Source organism: Lepidochelys olivacea (assembly GCF_965140295.1).
Source record: "Lepidochelys olivacea isolate rLepOli2 genome assembly, chromosome: 6".
NCBI lineage: Eukaryota > Metazoa > Chordata > Testudines > Cheloniidae > Lepidochelys > Lepidochelys olivacea.
The window spans coordinates 100,522,702-100,542,974 of record NC_140416.1 but is presented as its reverse complement, the minus strand read 5'-3'; the positions used below and the strand labels follow the sequence as shown (position 1 = coordinate 100,542,974).

At 42.4% G+C, this 20,273-nt stretch overlaps 1 protein-coding gene across 1 annotated transcript in view; it reads left to right on the top strand.

The window, feature by feature from the left end:
• The window catches only part of ASB2 (ankyrin repeat and SOCS box containing 2), a gene marked incomplete at its 5' end in the record, with an annotated part of 31,256 nt that extends 12,757 nt beyond the window's left edge, over positions 1 to 18,499 (top strand). Inside the window, 4 exons of the mRNA XM_084629819.1 lie at positions 3,028 to 3,199; positions 9,667 to 10,228; positions 16,082 to 16,235; positions 17,848 to 18,499. Coding sequence (XP_084485945.1) covers positions 3,028 to 3,199; positions 9,667 to 10,228; positions 16,082 to 16,235; positions 17,848 to 17,984 — 1,025 coding nt within the window. The 3' untranslated portion in view covers positions 17,985 to 18,499. The remainder of the gene's footprint in view (positions 1 to 3,027; positions 3,200 to 9,666; positions 10,229 to 16,081; positions 16,236 to 17,847) is intronic.
• Positions 18,500 to 20,273: the final 1,774 nt, after the last annotated feature.

Sequence of the window (20,273 nt, the reverse complement as noted above, 5' to 3'; positions counted from 1 at the left end):
GTGCTCCAGAAGGCAAGGATCAGTCTTTGAAATCTATGTGATTTTTGTCCGACCCTTTAGCAAGGGGCAAGAGGGGAGAAGACTTCTGGTACCTTCCACACTTGTACACCTGCGCTGGGGCTGGTCACCTCGTTATCCCCATTTTACAGAAGGCGATACCATACTCACCATTCCCACCTCATAGGGGTGCCAGGAGGATTAATGAGGAGGTGTTTGCAAATCACTTTGCAGTTGAAAAGCACTAAATACATTTATTAGTGTTAGGGAGGGGGGAGGATTTTAAAGTCCCTAGGTAAGGCCAAATCCTGCTCTCATTACTCATGTGAGGAGTTAGTCCCTTTGAAGTTACCATGTCTATTGTTGTGAGTAAGACAAGCAAGATATGGCCCAGGAAGAATATATTTCTTAGTCAGTCGGAGGAAGAATAAGAATATTTTGATTCTCATAATGAGTCAAGAAGTCACATCTCATATTACTTCCCCCCCAGAAAGGTCTTTTAGAATCCAGCTCTCTCCTGTAGTCCCATGAGTCTTTGTGCTCACTTCTTCTCAGGTGGGTTCATAACCTTAAAATCTCTCGTACACATGCACCAGAGCAGATTCCTGGCACTTCATGATGCATGTAAAACCAACCCTTTGGCTTCACCATCCCTTACAAAGAAATGATACATCGGCCCCTTTCAGCTGTGAACAGGCCAGCAAATACAAGGAGACCATGCTTAAGCCTGTCGTTAATGTCCAGTGCAAACAACAAATTTTATGTAGTTTATCAAATAATAAAGATTCTCAGCTGGTATAAATTGGTGAGGCAGCATTTAAGTTAATGGAGCTACACTGATTTACACCAGCTGGGAATCAGCCAATATGTGGTGTGTCAGTGTGTTTGTATAGATAGATAGAGTGGGCCTGATTCTCATTTACACTAAGGCCACTTACACCACTCTAGTCATGTAAAAGGAACTTAAAAGTGGATGCAAATATAATTATACTGAATATAATTTAATCTGTCTCCTTTACACTGCCAGAGCAGCGCAGCCTCCTTAGAGTAAAGGAGAATCAGACCCAGCATATAGAAATGTTGCATATAGAGTCCAGCGAAGGGCAACAAAAATGATTAGGGGTCTGGAACACATGACTTATGAGGAGAGGCTGAGGGAGCTGGGATTGTTTAGCCTGCAGAAGAGAAGAATGAGGGGGGATTTGATAGCTGCTTTCAACTACCTGAAAGGGGGTTCCAAAGAGGATGGCTCTAGACTGTTCTCAATGGTAGCAGATGACGGAACGAGGAGTAATGGCCTCAAGTTGCAGTGGGGGAGGTTTAGATTGGATATTAGGAAAAACTTTTTCACTAAGAGGGTGGTGAAACACTGGAATGCGTTACCTAGGGAGGTGGTAGAATCTCCTTCCTTAGAGGTTTTTAAGGTCAGGCTTGACAAAGCCCTGGCTGGGATGATTTAACTGGGAATTGGTCCTGCTTCGAGCAGGGGGTTGGACTAGATGACCTTCTGGGGTCCCTTCCAACCCTGATATTCTATGATTCTATGATTCTATGAAATATATTGATGAAATAAGAACTAAACTGCAATGAAGATAAGAAAAATCTCTAAAGAAAGATATGTGGCTGTAAAAATACAGATTGCAGTTATGGCTGATAGAGAACAAAAGATATTGCTGGCTTTCCAGTTCACTTTTTTCACAAGTCAGCTTTATGCGACATTGAAAACTAACCAGTTATTCCATCGTGATTTAAAACACTGATTTGAATATAATTTGTGGTTCAACTCAATTACATGTTAGTATTCCCTTAAAGTTCAGTTTTGAGGAAAGTCCAATAAAAGTGCCCAATATTTCCCAGCCATAAAAGACCCGCTGAGAATCTCAGTAATAATATAATTGTATTTTTACAATAAGCAATGTTTGCCATAAATAAAAAAGAAAGATTTCATTTATTTCTCATTAAGAAAGTAGCTCTGTTTTGTGTTTTGTCATTGAAATTCTCCTGGTGTTTCGAGCTACAGTATCTTTAAATTGCCAAACAAAACACAGATGTTTCAGCTAGGGGGGAAATGTTCTCTTTGGCGGGGAGTTTTCACGGCCAAACAAAAGACTGATTGGGTGTACTTTTTCTTTGTTTGTTTCTTATCAGAGTTTGGGAAGCAGAAAAACAATGGATTGTAATTCTCTTTTAAGATACCCATAGATCAGGCAGCCTGAAGGCAGAGTGGCACTGTGTATTACAATCGAAGCCCCAGTTTGGAAATTGACACAGGTTTTCAGGTCCTAAAACTGTGCCACAAAAATAGCTACATTTCAACGTGGTTGTGGCCCAACAATATTTTATCAGGGTTTATTCTTGCTGGTGTGCATATTAAACCATGTAATGACTAGAGCTAGTCAATACAAAAAATAAAATAAAATGCAAAATCCCTACCATGTTACAGAATCATCTTTTAGCCTGGATATATGCACAAGGATTAAAACATGGTTCTTCAACACAGGGTTATATAACATGGGACTTTCTCTGTCCATGCAGGCAAGAAAAGGCCATGTTATAACATGATTTCTCCTCAACCATATTTAACCATGGTAAAGAAGCTGGGGAGGGTGGGGCTGGGCTCGTGACCAGAATCTAACTGTAGACACCCTTTGTGGGTATTATCCTGTGGGTACTGCTGTTTAATCTCTCTTCCTATGTAGTGTATTACCACTTATATGCAATGGTTTGTCCTTGGTGGAGTGGCTGGCCCCAGGGAATACCCTGTTACACTCAGTCCCTCAGCACTGGGGAAAACATTTACCTCATAGCAGAAACACAGTGAAGAAGACATAAGCTGTTCTTTTATTGCCTTGACCACATTCTCACCCCACCCCAGCAAATAGTGCTAGGAAAATATGAGCAATCACTTGACCTTACTGACAGTTTTGTAGTTGAAACCTTAGGTAAGTCATGGAGACTTGGGCTGTTGATCCAAAATATGTTACATCTGATTCTAGCCATTTAGCTCTTCAATGTTTTTTGTGCTCTTAGGAGCTGATATCAACACCCAAGCCAGCGATAGTGCCTCTGCTCTTTATGAAGCCTGTAAAAATGGACATGAAAAGGTGGTGGAGTTTCTCTTGTCCCAAGGTGCCGATGCTAACAAAGCCAATAAGGATGGGTTATTACCTCTTCATATAGCATCCAAAAAAGGCAACTATGAGTAAGTTTTTGGTGTGTTTTTAATCACTTTATTGTATCATTTCACCCTGTAGAAAGGAATTCAGATATTTTATTAAATTAATGGCCCAGATACTCACATATTTATGTCAGTATATCTCCATTAAAGTCAATAGAACAACACTTATTTATACCACCTAGGAATCTGGCCCTATATTCACAGAGTTTGGGTTTCAAATACTAAACTCAAGGGTGTGTTTGCTGGGATGGTATAAGCCAGTCATAGGGCCTTCCCTTCCACACCAGGGATGGATCCTGCTACCTCAGCTGAGATATTACTTATTAGTGGTGGGCCTTCAGAAGCAGAACATGCTGCCCAACTCTTCAGTGTGTTCAGATTTTATCACCATTTTTAGAGAACAATAACTCAAAGGCTGACAGGCGAGGAGTGGATAAATGACAGGCGAGGAGTGGATAAATGAATCTCTATGGCATTAGAGAGACCACAGCTGGAATACTGTGTCCAGTTCTGGTGTCCGCACTTCGAAACGGATGTTCAGAAGTTGGAAAGAGTTCAGAAAAGAGCTACAAGAATGATCTGAGGTCTGCAGAATATGCTATAAATTATAGTAACAGTCTAAATAAGATCAATCTGTTTTGTTTAAACAAGAGAAGGTTAAGAATTGATTTGATCACCTTCTGTAAGTGGGGAAAAGACTTCTGATAGATGGCTCTTTAATTTAGCAGACAGGCATAACAAGTTCCAGTGGTTGAAAGCTGAAGCTCGACAAAACACATTTTTAATAATGAGAGTAATTAACTATTGGAACAACTTACCATAGGATGTGATGGATGTGTGTGGCCCAACAATATTTTAGCATGGTTTATTCTTGCTGATGTGCACATTAAACCATGTAATGACTAGAGCTAGTCAAATAATGCCAAAAACCAATGCACTTGAAGTGTTTAAATCAAGGTTGGATATCATTCTAAAAAATATGCTCTTGTTGTAGAAACCACTTGGTGAAATCTATGCAGTTATGCAGGAGATCAGACTAGGTGATCCTAATCATTCCCTCTGGCCTTAAATTCTATGGATCTATTAATTTTTCCAGAAAATCCCCAAATAAATAGTAGAATCAGAAACTAAATACAGCTGCAAAATGTGTGTATGGATTTTTCCCATTTCATAGTGCATGAAGAACCAAACCTTTTTGACAACACCATGCCTTTTATCCAAAGATCTCCGTGCACTTTGCAGACATTAACTAAACTTCTCCATATTACTGTGATGTATATAAGGATTATTATTTTCTGTAACTGTACCGTTGTGGAGGCTGTATGTGCTAGGAGGCATCCCGGAGTGAATTTATGTAACTGATGTATATATTGCTATCATGTGAGTAGGAGTAGCTATTACAGCCTTTTGCTGGCATGACTCAGAATTCTCTCTGGGGTTTAAGTTAAAAAGAGATTTTCTTAAAAACAAACGTATTTTAAACTAGAAAAGGGTCAGAGCAAAAACCCGTTCCAGTCCTCCTTTCCTAAACTCTGGAAAAGTGGCTCTGAATCTGAATGCCTATACTAAACCTGAACAAGACCTCTCAGTTTGAACACCCCCAAAACCTGGACAAGTTTAACTTCAGTTCCAAAGCTCTCCAACTTGAGTCCAACCCCACTTTCAAAATAAGGGGCCTGATCCAAATCTCTCACCAGTCATTGCTGATTCCCATCAGTGCAAATGAGTTCAGAATTAAGTCAGAAGTCTTAGTTCCTTCACACTTAAAAGGTTGAACACATTTTTTGGTTTATAACTGCTGTGAACTGAAGTGAAACAAAAGTATCCTTTCTTTAGCGGCCAAAATCAAATATTTATCCAGATGACAAAGCTTTACCCCAAGTGGCCAGTCGTTCTTAATTCCTTTGGTATTCAGTATAATAACACCCTTCATGGTGACCTCTCTTTATATTCCTGCGGATTTAATATGTAATTCTCCAGGAATTCCACATTCAGACTTGCTGCCAGAACACGGAGGCTTCATAACGTCAAAAAGCCAAGAATGTGGTCCCAGGGCTCAACATTCAACTCTTATTGCTTGGTGTTTGTTTATTTTAAATGATGCCTTGTCAATATTAATGTAAAATGAATTTTGTTGGCATGGAATTCATAATTGTGTATCATCGGTGTCATGATCATAGCAAGAGGTCACTTAACCCCTTTCTTCCCAGTGCTCAGGAGTGGTGGTGGAGAAGGGCAGAATTTGTTTGTGATTTATTTTGATTTTTTAAAGATGGCAGTCAATCACTAGGTGCATTTTTATTGGTATCCTATTATCTACAGCAGCTGGGAGGCAATGCAGCCAGCAGTGGCATTGGAACAATTTGTATAGTGGGGTGCTGGAAGCCATTGAACAAAACTGAAAACCCTGTATATGATGAAAACCATTTCAAGCCGGGGGCGCTGCTGCACTCCCTGTGTCCCTAGTTCAGGCATCCCTGGTCTCAGGTGGCAGAAAGGGTCAGGTGGTAGGGACCATGGGGAATCTAGCATCACTTCCAGTGTGAGTATGGCACTTGGGTGGCCCTGTGAAGGAGGTGGCCTTGGGTGGCCATGTAAAGCAGTAATTGGCTTTGCTTGGATGTCTCTCACTGGGAAGAACCCCCCACCTTTGAATAGGAAGTACAGTCTGCAGCCTTGGAGGCACGGTCATGCTGAACAGAGCCCTTGGGGTCAGAAAGAGAGATGGGCTCCAGCTGCAAAATTAGGTTCCTGATACCGATTTTAGTGTTCCCCATCCCCAATCCTAAAATACATGCAGGGGGCTTTGGATCTGGGCTTTGGGTTTGTCACTTTAGCAAGAGAGGGGACATTTGCAAAATTCAGATCCAGAGCCAAGTACGGATTTCAAATACTCTCGGAGTTCAGGATTCTTCAGGCCCCTCTCAATCAGATACAGAGAGCTGGGCTGAGCACATTCACTTCTTGAGCAAGAGAACAAAAGCAACCCTTAAATCTTAACAAGACCCAGTAAATCACGGGATGACTAATGCTGGCACTTGGCATGGTGTAATCGCAGTGCTGCATGTGCTTTTTTTGCTTTTATGGCTATTATGAAGCATTTGTTGGTGATGGATGATAGCCATCTAAGCAGCACCCAAATCGCCTGGATTCTGGTGAGCATCTTTGTTACATGAGGTCAGTCTCTGCTTTGAGAAAGGCTCTGGGTGGAAATTTCCTCTGTAGGCTTTGGATCTTTTCCTTAAATAAAGACAAAACTTCTTCAGGTATATAAATAATGGTGTAGCTATAAACTTGCCATGGGAGACATCATAGTCCAACATGTAAATAGGCATATAAGGTTCTGCATGTCTCCAACTCTCATTTTAGTCCGAGTAGAGGAAGCTTAGCACCATTCAGGAGCAGCTAAGCACATGGCATCATCAGATGCTTTAAAAGTTATAATAATTACTATTAAGTTGGATTTATCCTGTAAATATTCTGATCATGGGATATGCTGAGCAGCTGCCATTGCAGTCAAGCTAAAGATGGCCAGTACCTTGTAGAAGGCACCCAACGTCTTGCAGGATTGGGCCCTAAATGGGTTTAAATGGACCCTAAGGGGGTTTAAATGTTTGTTGTTTATTTGTTAGTTATGATGGCTTAGGAGGCTCAAGAGCTGAGTGAAGGAATGGGTTAGTTGTTAATTAGTACTTATTCACCACCTGCTGTATAATTGCTGCGCAGGGATGGACCCAGGCAACAAGATTCAGATCTAGATTTTCTCAAAACACACACAAATTCTGGGGGTATTTAGCAGAGCTAGTCAGGAAATCTTTATTTCCCAGCAAAAAATTTCACTATACATGATTATACTGAAATTTTTCAGGTTTTTGTCAAAAGCCCCAGACCCAAAAGTGGTGGGGTTTTTTTTGTTTTTTTTTTTTTTTTTTTTTTTTTTTTAACGTTGGCATTTGGTTGTTGAGACCAGAAAAATTTTGGCCAGTCAGGCAAAAAAAATTCAGTTTTACTGAAGACTTTCAATTGATTTGCTGATTTTTCTCTGGTTGTGTTGCTAAAAATTTTCATTTTGGGAGTTTTCAGCAGACCCTCACTATCTTTTTTTTTTGTCATCACAAACAGACATTTCCCATGAAGATGACCATTTTGACAGAAAAAAGCATTTTTTCAATTAAAAAAATTTGTTTCTCAAATAAAAAGTTTTGACCAGTGTTTTAGATCTGTTTAGAGCTAGATGTGTTTTGATCAGGAATTTTGGCTTGATTTGTTAGAGAAGGGGGCCAGATAGGAAATTTGAAGCAGGTTCAGATTCTGAACCACACAAAAGCTGGGGTGTTCTGACGTACGGCTTTAGCTCAGGAACTTCTCTAGTGCTAAGTATTATTAATTATCCTGCCCACAGTATGACCATTATTTATTATTACTTGTTTTTATCCAAATCAGTGTTTACATCCCTAACTATCCTAGTTCAAATAAGAGAAAAAAGATTAAATGAACTAAAGTTTAATGCCATCTGATATAGTGTGTTAGTTGTCCATATCTCCGAACAAGCTTGCACACTTTTCAGAGACATTCTGAAGAACTAGCTAGCTTCTCGGGTACATATAGCAGTGCCTTCTATGAACTGGAATCAACACTGCTTATCTGTGTGTCGAAGACCACATGCTGCTATCACTTAACAGAGATTTTTCATTAGCTCAAGTGGCACAGGCTTATGCTTTTGCTTTTGGCACAGGATAATCTAAATTCTGCTCCCCTCCCCCATTGGAAAATTCCAGATAGCTACAATGCAGCATGGGGACTGCTAGAGCTGGGTGAAAAATTATTTGCACCTTTAGACCCCCTTCTAAGGAGACTTTTGCATCATATTCAATGTCTTTTCATTCACTCTTTACAAACCTTCATGTATTCATACACCTGTTTGTGGAAGATACATTTGAGGCCCATGAGGAGATTACTTTAATCCCAAAATTTGTTTCACAAATGAACTAAATCTTTGTTGGACAACAGTAAGTTATAACAGTTGGGTTGTCTAGTTCAGAGAAGAGAAACTGTGTCCTGTGATTGAGCTCAGGTAAGGAGTTAGAAATAGTGAACGCACAAGGGAATACTTGCTGCGTCCAGCAACCCATAGGTTGAAGAATGCTCACAGAAAACGTACGTCAGGTTTGAAGCATGAATACATTAATAAAAAACCCAGTCTGCTATTGATTTTCTCTTCTGTGGTGCTCATCACTATTAGTAACCAAATGCCTCACAGACTTCAATGAATTTAGACTCACAGGGTAAGTGTACGCAGCAACTAGACACCCGCGACTGGCCCATGCAAGCCAGCTCGGGCTCTCAGGGCTCAGGCTGTGGGGCTGTTTCATTGCTGTGTAGAAATCCGGGCTCAGGCTCGCACCCAGACTCTGTGAGGTGGGAGGAAAGTATTAATTATCCTCATTTTAGAGAGGACAATACTGAGGCACTGAGATTAAGTGGCTTGCACAGATTTCTTGAGGCCTCAGCCTAGCGCCGTGACCAAAAATCCCACCTTCCTGTCTGTTTGCAGATGATTTATAAGCAGGAAGAAGGGCTAAACTCACTGAATAAAATGTTCATTGCAAATTGCGTGCCCATAGTAACAACTATGAAGACCTAAAAGCAACCATGGATTTGTTATTATATGTTTAATACTCATCACACTTTTATTGTTAAGGCTGTAGGATGATGGCAGCTCTATTTGAGTTGTTAAGGAAGCACCGTTGTTTCCAATAGAAATTCCTGTTTACTGAGGTTTATAATTTTGCTGTACATTTTTTTTCCTCTGGGCTAATGCTTGGCAATCTGCCTGGAAAACGGCTTTGGTTCTTTGTTTTATTTTAATTCCTAATTGTCCTTTTGGCTCATCACAACCAGACCAGCTTGGGTTGACTCCGATAGCCCCATGGAGTTGCCCCTCCCCATACCCACAGAGTGAAGGGCTCCAGAGTGGTGCCCAGTGCAAGGAGTTGGATTTGGTACCTGAAGTGTAACGCTGGCTTCGATCCTGGACCTGAATATACTCCCGAGATGAGCTCAGAACTGAGCTTCTGGCTTTGCTCTCTCCCTCTCGTTTGAAGCATTGTGAAAACTCAATGCATAGAAATGCTTCAGGGCCAAAACTAATCCTAATTTTTAAGGACTAGGGTGAGACCTAATGTGGGGGCAGATTATCCTACATCTGCTGGGTTCTTACTCCTTCCTCTGAAGCATCTGATGTTGGCCATTGTCAGAGGCCCCTTGGACCACATGGACATTGTGTCTGACCCAGTCTGGCAGTTCCTCTGCTCCTAACCCCACCCTGTCAGGATGAAAATGCACTGGCTGAGTTGTGGAGGATAACACGGCTCATGCCTGTGTTATCAATCCTTCACTTTCATGAGCAGCTGGCTCACTCCTGTGTCTCACTATTATTTGCTGTAGATTGTCTAAGGCTAACAGCTATCCACTGAATCCCCTACTTGCAGGATAGTCAAAATGCTGCTCCCCGTGACCAGCCGCACTCGGGTCAAGCGCAGTGGCATCAGCCCGCTCCATCTTGCGGCAGAGCGCAACAACAACGACATCTTGGAAGAGCTAATTGAGGCCGGCTATGATGTGAACACCACCCTCTCCTATGAGAGAGCCCGGCTCTACGAGGACAGGCGCAGCACTGTCCTCTACTTCGCCGTCATTAACAATAATATCTACGCCACAGAGCTGCTGCTGCAAGCTGGCGCCAACCCCAACGTCGATCTTATCAACCCCCTGCTAATCTCCATTCGCCACGGCTGCCTGAAAACCATGAAGCTGCTTCTAGACCACGGGGCAAATATTGATGCGTACATTTCTAGCCATCCCACTAGTTTCCCAGCCACCATCATGTTTTCAATGAAGTACCTCAGTCTGCTCAAATTTCTAATGGATATGGGGTGTGACGCCGACTCCTGTTTTAAGTGTCAGTATGGAAATGGCCCACATCCTGTGCTGGATCATAGAAGGGACAGATTGGATGATACCCCAGTGAACAAACAGCCAAACATAGTACAGGTAAGTCCAACGAATCTAATTGATCTATGATATTTATATGGCCACCATTAACATAGTCTCTGAGCCCCTCACACTCTTTAATGTAATTATCCTCCCAACACCCCTATGAAGTGGGGCAGGGCTCTTCTCCCCATTTGACAGATGGAGAACTGTGTCACAGAGAAGCTAAGTGACTTGCTGAAGGTCACACAGGAAGTCTGTGGTGGAGCTGGGAATTGAAACCAGATCATCAGCTAGTGCTCTAACCACAGAACCAGCCTTCCTACGTAGGCATTGATACCACTCTCTTTGCCTTGGTATTTGAGCCATCATGAATTAAATTACCTTGCTAGGTAGCACTCCCTGTTTCGTCTGGGATTTGGGCAGAAGAGATCTGCCTTGAAACATTTTCTATTTTAGACTTTTTCAATTAAAAATTTACTGGTAAACTTTGAAGATCCATTGCGTGCTCTATTGGGCTCATCCCCCAATAGTCCATTGGATGATGTGTGGTCTATTGTTCTAATGTTCCACTGTGTGCCAAAAGAGTGTGCTCTTTTAGTGGTCTGTGCCAGTGGTTCTCAGGCCAGCCTATGTCAAGAGGGGCCATGCTGCTCTTTTCTGGAGCAGGGTGGATGTTTTGACTCTACCCTTTTGATTAAAATCAAATTTGGTTTCTAGCCCTTCTAGCTGGGAGAGTAACCTAGTGAATGTTCATAACTGCAGTAATCTGGTTTACTGAATGTATAGCATTAGAGAAAGTGCGAGTCACAATATTTGCAACACATATATGTAAATTATAGTTGAGGTTCTCAAAGCCGTGTAGGGGAGTTAGACACATAGGCTGATATTTGCAAATCCACTGAAGGGATTTAGATGCCCAGTTGTGTAAATTAGCCATATTTCTGATATAGCCATATCTTCCACTATCATTAATGAAAGATTCCCCTAGACTGCTTTGAGAAGTCTGATTATACATTTTAATATATTTTAATAAGTAAAATGATCAAAATGATATGCACTGAATGGAAAGCTTTTTTTGGCCATATATGGAACAAGCAGTGTCAAGCAGTTAGCAATTATGTATTTTGGAGTTTGGGGGGTTGTTTATTTGCTTGCTTCTTTGGGGCAGAAATGCCACAAAGGATTCTGAAATCAGGGATTTTTATCCCTTTCCTTTTTCTTCTCCCCTGCACAGATTCATTTTTTATTATTTTTATTTTTAATGGTAAATTGCATTTGAAGAAAGAATGAGGTTTTAGGGATAGTGAAGTTTCTGAGAGTGTGAGAGATGTTGCTATTGTTGTAGGAACAACTGGGGAACCCCCTCCCCCAGTATTTCCATGCATCACAATGTGTGCATATGTGGCAAGGAAGTTGGGGAGGATCCTCTTATCTTGCACTCAGCCATCTGCTAATGTCCCCACCCAAATTTGCAATGCAACATGCATCCCTATAAGATATCCCGTGACAGCCCTTCCCCCACAAAGTCACAAGGGAGAAGTGGCTCCCCTTGATCTGTAGGGCACATTCTGTCTGGTTTAGTATCAGCTTATAGGGGGGTCAGAAGAGAATCCATCCAGCCCTCTGTGCCCAGAAGTATGGTCACTGAACAATGGCCTTTGAGGATGAAAATAGTAAAGGAAAGCATGTAGGGGATCCCCAGGAGTCAAAAGGCACTTGCAGGACCCCACAGCTCCTCCTGGAAAAAGATCTTTTCTTCAAGACAAATCTAGAGTGAAAAACCTTGCTGAAGAATGTAGGAAAGGTACACCCATAATAGCAATACACTGGTCCCAAACTAAGCGTGTGCCTGTCAGTGGATGTACTGAGGCAGGCATCACTTGTGTGTCATGGTTTTCTTCAAGAAAATAACAAAACAGGGCCCATCAAGTACAGAAGACACGGATGAAACTCAACATAAAGTGTAGTGGTTAGAATTCTAAGGACAGAAGAAGGTTTTTGTTTATACCCATCTACGATTTCCAAGCCACTCAGAACCAGCTGACACTGTTCCCATGTAAATAGCTCATTTCCCATTCTGGGTCTCAACTAATATTATAATTATTATAGTGCCTAAAATTGTGCATAGTGTCCCACAAAACTAAGCCTCTGCCCTGAAGATTGTTCAGTTTAAACTTGACATGACAAAGCTAGTTAAAGTCATGTAAAATCCTATCTGTGCCTAAAGTAAAAGAGAAATCATTGTCAAACTAATTCTAACTGAGCATAGGAGGCATTTTCCTCTTTTTGTTATAAAATTTGCTTCTTGGCACTAGGGGATTGCTTAATAGAAGATGGGTATATATGGTTTAGCTTGTTAATATTTTTGAATACCTTTATACTTTGAAATAAAGTCCAGGAGATCATTTGGGACCTTCACCATTAAACTTCTCCTCATAAAATATATGGACTCATTATTTCAATCATATGAGATTACCTGAAATTACAGACATCCCAGACTTTTCACCAATAACTGTTTACAGACCAACAGCTGATAATAGATCTGAATTATTAATCTTTAGCCAGAAAAGATAACTAGATATCGGAAGATGAATTGAAAAGTACATCACTTGAAGTGAGCTGTAGCTCACGAAAGCTCATGCTCAAATAAATTGGTTAGTCTCTAAGGTGCCACAAGTACTCCTTTTCTTATCACTTCATACTATTACTATTGTTGCTAAAGTTTATTGTTCCAGTCTACAGTACTTAAGACTTCTATGAACATTAGGATAGGGAGATCAGTCTACAAATATATTAGCTCATGATTCCATAAAATCTTCCATTTACCTATGTAAAAAGGAAACAATTGGTTTCTTCTCAATTCACGTATTGAGAATTAGAATGTTGGAAATATGAAGATGAAGAGTAATTTATTGTAATGCCACAAGAGGACCTTTTGTAGGCCTGGCTTGACATGCATAATTGGACATGGCAAGGCCTCATCTCTTGGGAGACTGGATTAGGGAGAAACAACGAGGAGTCCTTGTGGCACCTTAGAGACTAACAAATTTATTTGGGCATAAGCTTTCGTGGGCTACAACCAACTTCATCAGATGCATGGAGTGAAAAAAACAGTCAAGCAGAATATATATTATAGCACATGAAAAGATGGGAGTTGCCTTACCAAGTGGGGGGGTCAGCTAACGAGCCAATTTAATTAAGATGGAAGTGGCCTATTCTCAACAGTTGATGAGAAGGGGTGAATACCAAGGGAGGGGAAATTACTTTTGAAGTGCTAACGAGGCCAATACAATCGTGGTGGACGTCGCCCATTTCCAACAGTTGACAAGAAGGTGTAAGTATCAACGGAGGGAAAATTACTTTTTGTAGTGACCCATCCACCCCCAGTCTTTATTCAGGCCTATTTTGATGGTGTCCAGTTTGCAAATTATTCATTTATTCTTTTGCATAGAGACTGTCCGGTTTGACCAATGTACATGGACACAAATCAGACATCAAGAATTGTAACATTCAAAAACCAGTAGGTGAACACTTCAGTCTCTCTGGACACTCAATAACAGACTTAAAAGTGGTAATTCTTGAACAAAAAACCTTCAAAAACAGACTCCAACAAGAAACTGCAGAACTAGGATTAATTTGCAAACTGGACACCATCAAATTAGGCTTGAGTTTAATCAACTCAGTGTAGCTTTGCTCTCTGCCAAATTAAGGAACCTGAGTGACAAGAATGGAGTAGAAAAGTCCAGAGCTATACCAGCCCCAGTGTAATTTTGTTTCTGTAACACTCACATTTCCTAGGGTTGCACTCTGTGGTTCCCCCCCGAACATTTTCTGTTAGTTTATTTGATGAGTGTTTGAATGTAGTCTGTGTATATGCAGAGAGGGTGGCTGCCAGAGAAAAGAAGAAGAATACCATTAGACACAGGATCTGCTTCTGCATTGTCTTGCACTGTGTGTCATCATTTAAACCTGGACAAAGTGGGTATAAAGTGCTGCCATTTGGATGTGGTAGCACTTTACACTCACTTTGTGCTCCCTTTAGGCAGGTGTGAATGCCAATACCACGGGTAAGGAGTAGGAAAATCAGGCCCATATAGCCCAAACAGAACTTCTTATAACCGGAAGAGCAGGAGACCCACTGAAGTCTACCGGGGACCTTGCAACACAGATCTAATTTACTTGTCAAGGTTCCTTCCCCACTCTGAACTCTAGGGTACAGATGTGGGGACCTGCATTAAAACCTCCTAAGCTTACTTTTACCAGCTTAGGTTAAAACTTCCCCAAGGTACAAATTAATTTTACCCTTTGCCCTTGGAATTTCCACTGCCACCACCAAACTTTAACTGGGTTTACTGGGAAATGTAGTTTGGACATGTCTTTCCCCCCAAAATCCTCTCAACCCTTGCACCCCACTTCCTGGGGAAGGTTTGGTAAAAATCCTCACCAATTTGCATAGGTGACCACAGACCCAAACCCTTGGATCTTAGGGCAATGAAAAAGCATTCAGTTTTCTTACAAGAAAACTTTTAATAGAAGTAAAGGAATCACCTCTGTAAAATCAGGATGGTAGATACCTTACAGGGTAATTAGATTCAAAACATAGAGAATCCCTCTAGGCAAAACCTTAAGTTACAAAAAAGACACACAGACAGGGATAGTCATTCTATTCATCACAGTTCTTTTCTCAGCCATTTAAAGAAATCATAATCTAACACATACCTAGCTAGATTACTTACTAAAAGTTCTAAGACTCCATTCCTGTTCTGTCCCTGGCAAAAGCAGCATCCAGACAGACCCAGACCCTTTGTTTCTCTCCCTCCTCCCAGCTTTTGAAAGTATCTTGTCTCCTCGTTGGTCATTTTGGTCAGGTGCCAGTGAGGTTACCTTTAGCTTCTTAACTCTTTACAGGTGAGAGGATTTTTCCTCTGGCCAGAAGGGATTTTAAAAGGGGTTTACCCTTCCCTTTATATTTATGACACTTGGAAAACAGTCAGATACTTTGGTGATGATCATGACATGGCCCCCTAAAAGAAACAGAAGGATGGGGTTGGATTTATGTAGAAAGATAGGCCATATTTTTTAAATGGGTGCTGAAAGTCAGGCTTCTAAGATTGTATTTAGACACCTAAATGAGTGGCCTGATATTCAAAGGTGCTGAGCGCCCACCAGCTTCCATTGACAACGAGTTTTTCCTGCTTCAGGAGAAAGTAAGGGGGACGGCAGGCTTTAGGCCCCATATTAGGCCCAGTTTGTTTTTTGACACAGAATAACCTACATAGTGAAGCAAAAGCTCCATGTGGTTTATCTTGTAGCATCTCCACCAGACTGTTCCTTAGCCAGGAGTTCAGCTGCCCCACAAACCTGAAGATGTCAGGGAATCTACTGGAGGCATCATCCTTCCTCGTTGAAGTCCTGTGCCCCTGCACTGCCTACCCTGCCAACTGCTACCTCAGACTTTCCCCAGACTAGGATCCCAAAGAAAAGAAAGGGAACATGCTAAGGGTGATAGAGCCTAAGGTTGTTCTGACTTTAAAGCAGATGCTCTGCTGGTATCCATGGAAAGCTGTGGGCTCTCATCCAAGCACCCAGCCACTCATGGATCCTTGACTACCCTGAGGACGCCTTTTTGGGTGACAGAGGATACTGTGCCCTATAGGTGGTTGATACCTCTTCCATGCTCCAGAGCCAGGAATCCACTGGGATTTTGTTTCTTTCACGCACAGTGGGAGAGGGGATGATTTTGCCCTCAGCAGCAATAAGGGGTTTTTCGTAGAAGTTTTCAGAGGGAAAATTAAGAACTGTCTTTATCCATGGTATGAAGGCATAACCAACATGATGTCCTGACAGTGTCTCCCCCTGAGGAACTTATCAATCTCACACTTACTGCAGTAGCTATGGTTTTTGTTTCAGTTTTGTGATATGGTGTCTGCTCCGGAGATGAATCGCTGGGCTGGGCCTATTATCGATGTTCTCCTGGATTATGTGGGCAATGTGCAGCTCTGTGCCCGGCTAAAGGAGCACATAGACAGCTACGAGGACTGGGCAGTCGTGAAAGAGAAAGCAGGTATGACACTGGGCTGAATTACATTACACAGGCCAGAATCGGTACCAGGGAAGTCACATTGCGGGGGGACAGCCTGATGGTCATAAAAAGCTTCAGCAGTCAGAAACCACCTTCCTTCACAGGTAGGACGCTCTATCATTGGATCCCTTGTGGAAAGGTAGGGTAGCTCTTTAGTGCAATTTCTACTGAACTGTATTTGGTGTCATGCTTATTAAATTCTGTCAGGTTATTAGTGGGAGGGTTTAATAGTGGGAGACTGAGTATAGTTAAGACAGGGATAGTCATTCTATTCAGCACAGTTCTTTTCTCAGCCATTTAAAGAAATCATAATCTAACACATACCTAGCTAGATTACTTACTAAAAGTTCTAAGACTCCATTCCTGTTCTGTCCCAAAAGCCGCTCAGCAAGACAGTAGCAGACTCTGAGATGGACTTCAGGAGTCCTAAACTCTAGTCCCCTCTTTCAGCACTACACCTAAGTGCCTGGGCAGCCACTGATCTCAGTGAGACTTCGCTGTTCTAGAGACTCTTTTGTGTTAATCCCTCTAGCTTTTATCTGGTTTATATTTGCATCTCCACCTTTTTGCTAAACAGTGTTTGCATTAGGGTTCAGCTCAGTTGGGGACTGATCCTGCTTTGAACAGGGGGTTGGGCTAGATGACCTCCTGAGGTCCCTTCCAACCCTGATATTCTATGATTCTAATGACAGCTGAGCTGGCAGATCCTCATGGCTCGCATTTTGTAATGCAGGGGATTACTTGGTGACCTGGCTCATTGGCACAAGGGTTCACCCTATTCCCCCTCCACACTTACAAATCTCCTTTTTTCCAGGGGATTCTTTCGGCCCTCTTCAGAATCCTGGGGATCCCTAAACCATTTCCCCAGCTACTTTCAAGGCCTCATATTGTGCCTACCATTGTTCTGGCCAAGGAGGGCTGAGCATGGTTCCTGGCTGAGCCAGAGGGGTTGCCACAGAGCTATCTGAAGTATTTCCTCTCTTCTTCCTCACATTGTGTCTCAGTTCCCGCCAGCCTGCGAACCAGGGGCATAGCTCCCAGCCCCATGTGGCAGTGTGATGTGTTAGCACATGGAGCCAGCTGTCCTCCCCCGGCAGGTCTGAATCTAGAACTTGGCCGGGCTGCAATGTCGGACAGACTGGAAGCAGGCTGTGGTTAGTGCGGGGCATGTATTAAGGTGCAAATGCTCATCCACCAGTAGCATACTTCAGCAGGTGTGTCAGGCACTGAGAAGATGAGCTGGGATGAGGGAGAAGAGAGGGAAGGAATCTCACCCCCCATCCCAGACAGCAGAGACACTCCACAGCCACAGCTGCTCCCCCATGCCCCCGCTATCTGATCTGCCCCACCCCCACTTGCAGCACACCTGGACCTGTCAGGGAGCTGAGCTGAGTGCTGTGCAGAGGATGTACACACCATAAGTGGCTCACCTCACAGTTCATCCCCTTTGACTGCACTGACTCCACTGCTGGGGGTCCTTCCTCCACAGCCCCTAATAAATGTCATGGCTCAGCATGTGAGGCACTGACCTAGCTTAATAACTCAACTGATCTGAAAATGCCCGACTAACATTTAGGTCCTGTCTCTTTTCCAGAGCCCCCCAGGCCTCTCGCTCACCTTTGCCGGATCAAGGTTCGAAACGTGATTGGGAGAAACCGCATTAAACTGATTGACACTTTGCCTCTGCCGGGCAGACTGATTCGATACCTACAGTATGATTATTCACAGTGACCTCGTGCAATCCTGGTGATCAGCAGCTTCCTGGTGCAACAACCCAATTCATTAGAGAGGAGAGTATTCACATGATCATGTTGAATGGACTGCATGATGGGAAGGATCACCCCATAGCTAATCTATGTGCATTACAATGCTGGAAAGGGAGAGAGAAGAAAGGGAGGGTGAAAGACACAGGGTGACACAAACAGGACAGACTACCCTTTGATTTTTTTTTCCCAAAAGAAAACAAGTGCTTTGCAATGTTACACACCTGAAAGCTCTGTAGGGAAGGGGACAGGAAAGCCGGCACTGAAAAACTAGCAGAGCCAAAGCCAAGTGACATTGTGGGATTCAAAAAAGACCTGAGGGTCTTTCCAAGGTTAGAGTTCTTCAATGCTCAGGAGTCAGTAATTGTCAAGAATCTGCATATGTGGGGAAACAATCACATTTCCCTGAGTGTTATTTTGTTTTCTGTCATGTTAGACTGAGCTGTTTGCTGGTTGCTAATTCTCTGGTACCTTGACATTGTCTCTCTCACCTATTTATTTTTTGTTTCTTTTGGCCTTTCTTTATGAACAGTTCACTTGATTTCCAAGCGTTAAAAACTCAGAACTTTTGAGATCCCGCCCCCCCCAGCAAAGACATTTTGTAAATATTGGTGCAAACCAAGAAGACTTGACTCATCCTAAACTCCTGTTTAAGTCAGTGGACATTTTATTTGAGTAAAAATCTAAGGACTGAAGGATTTAGCTCACAGTAAATACTGCTTGTGGTATATTAAAAGTGTATAAGAAGTAGACAGGGTTCTGGTGTAAGTGAATTTCTACAGTGAAGATCCAAAAGCAATTCTGAACTCCTTTTAACTGGTATAAATCCGAAATAGCACCACAGAAATCAATGGATTTTCTCCACCATAAAATTGCTGTGAGAGCAGAATCAGGCCCTGAAGTTCAGGTGACAGATTTAAGTGAAGCCAAGACACTGAGCTACTGTTACTTGTAGAAGAGTGAGATTATTTCAAAATTATAAACACTGGCACTAAGATTTTCAAAAATGGGTGCTCAAAATTAGGCTCCTATGTCCTTATTTATGCATTTAAAATAGTGCCAGATTATGATACACTTACATTAAACATTTACTTATGCCACAAGTAATTCCACTGAAGTCAGTGGGGGACTTGTGCAGTAAGGTGCTACTCAAGGAACATTACATTATCATAAATTGGCCCTAAATGGCCTGAATTTCAAAGTGCTGAGTACCCAGAAGCTCCCACTGACATCAATGGAAGCTGCTAGATTTCAGCCCCTTTGAAAATCAGATAACTTATTTGGCACCTATATAAGGATTTACATTAGACCCCTACCTTTGCAAAACTTGGCCTAGAAATACATAGGCTCTTCATCCTCTTATTGTAAACACAAAAGGAGTTTTGGGCTCCAATCTGATTTGGATTCATACCAGAGATTATCTGCACGTCCAACCATACATACATTAGGTATGATTTTGTGTGTTGACTTGCCCACCAGATACTGATTCAAGATAGAAATCTAAGCAAAGCAGGGGAATTACAGTTATTCCTGACAAACAGGGCTGCATTGCACAAAGGTTTCTTTTTGTAGACTTGTACACCTTAACACAAAACTATTAAGTGTATTGCACACATGCATGTCTGTTTTTGCCCAACGTTTGGGGTGAAATACCTTCCAGCACTTGCGGAAGGGAATGTACGCAACAGTAGCAACAACTGCAGCTAATTGCACCTGGGTGTGTTGACTGTCCCCTTCCAAAATGCAGTGGCAGTTGAGAACCCAATGCCCTTTCCATTCAGATGGAGCTGTGCTCCTCTAGCAGAGCTTTGAAGAAAGTGATTAGTGCCTGGCCAGCTCCGCAGCTAGTGAAAATGGAGACAGCTCCACCCGTTGTCTTCCTTTACTCCCGCTGATGTGCTGGCCCCTCATTCTCAGGTCTAACAATGATGCTGACCATTTTCCCTCCTCCGGTGGGTATCTCCTGCACTCCAGACACACTGTCAGGGTAGAAAGGGAGATGAAGGACAGAAGAGATGCCAAACACCAGGCTATTTCCCACTCCAAAAACAATGATGGGCCAGATCCTGCAAGATGCTGAGCAGCTCGATATAGAAACCTCAGAGAGAAAATAATTCAGAATAGGCGCCCGCTCCGCAGTTAGTGTAAATGGGCACAGCACCCGTTACTCCAGTGGCGTAACACCCATTTATACCAGCAAGGATCCAGCCTTTGGTGTTTGCAAACAGTCTGCTGCAGGGAGCTCTGAAAATCACCC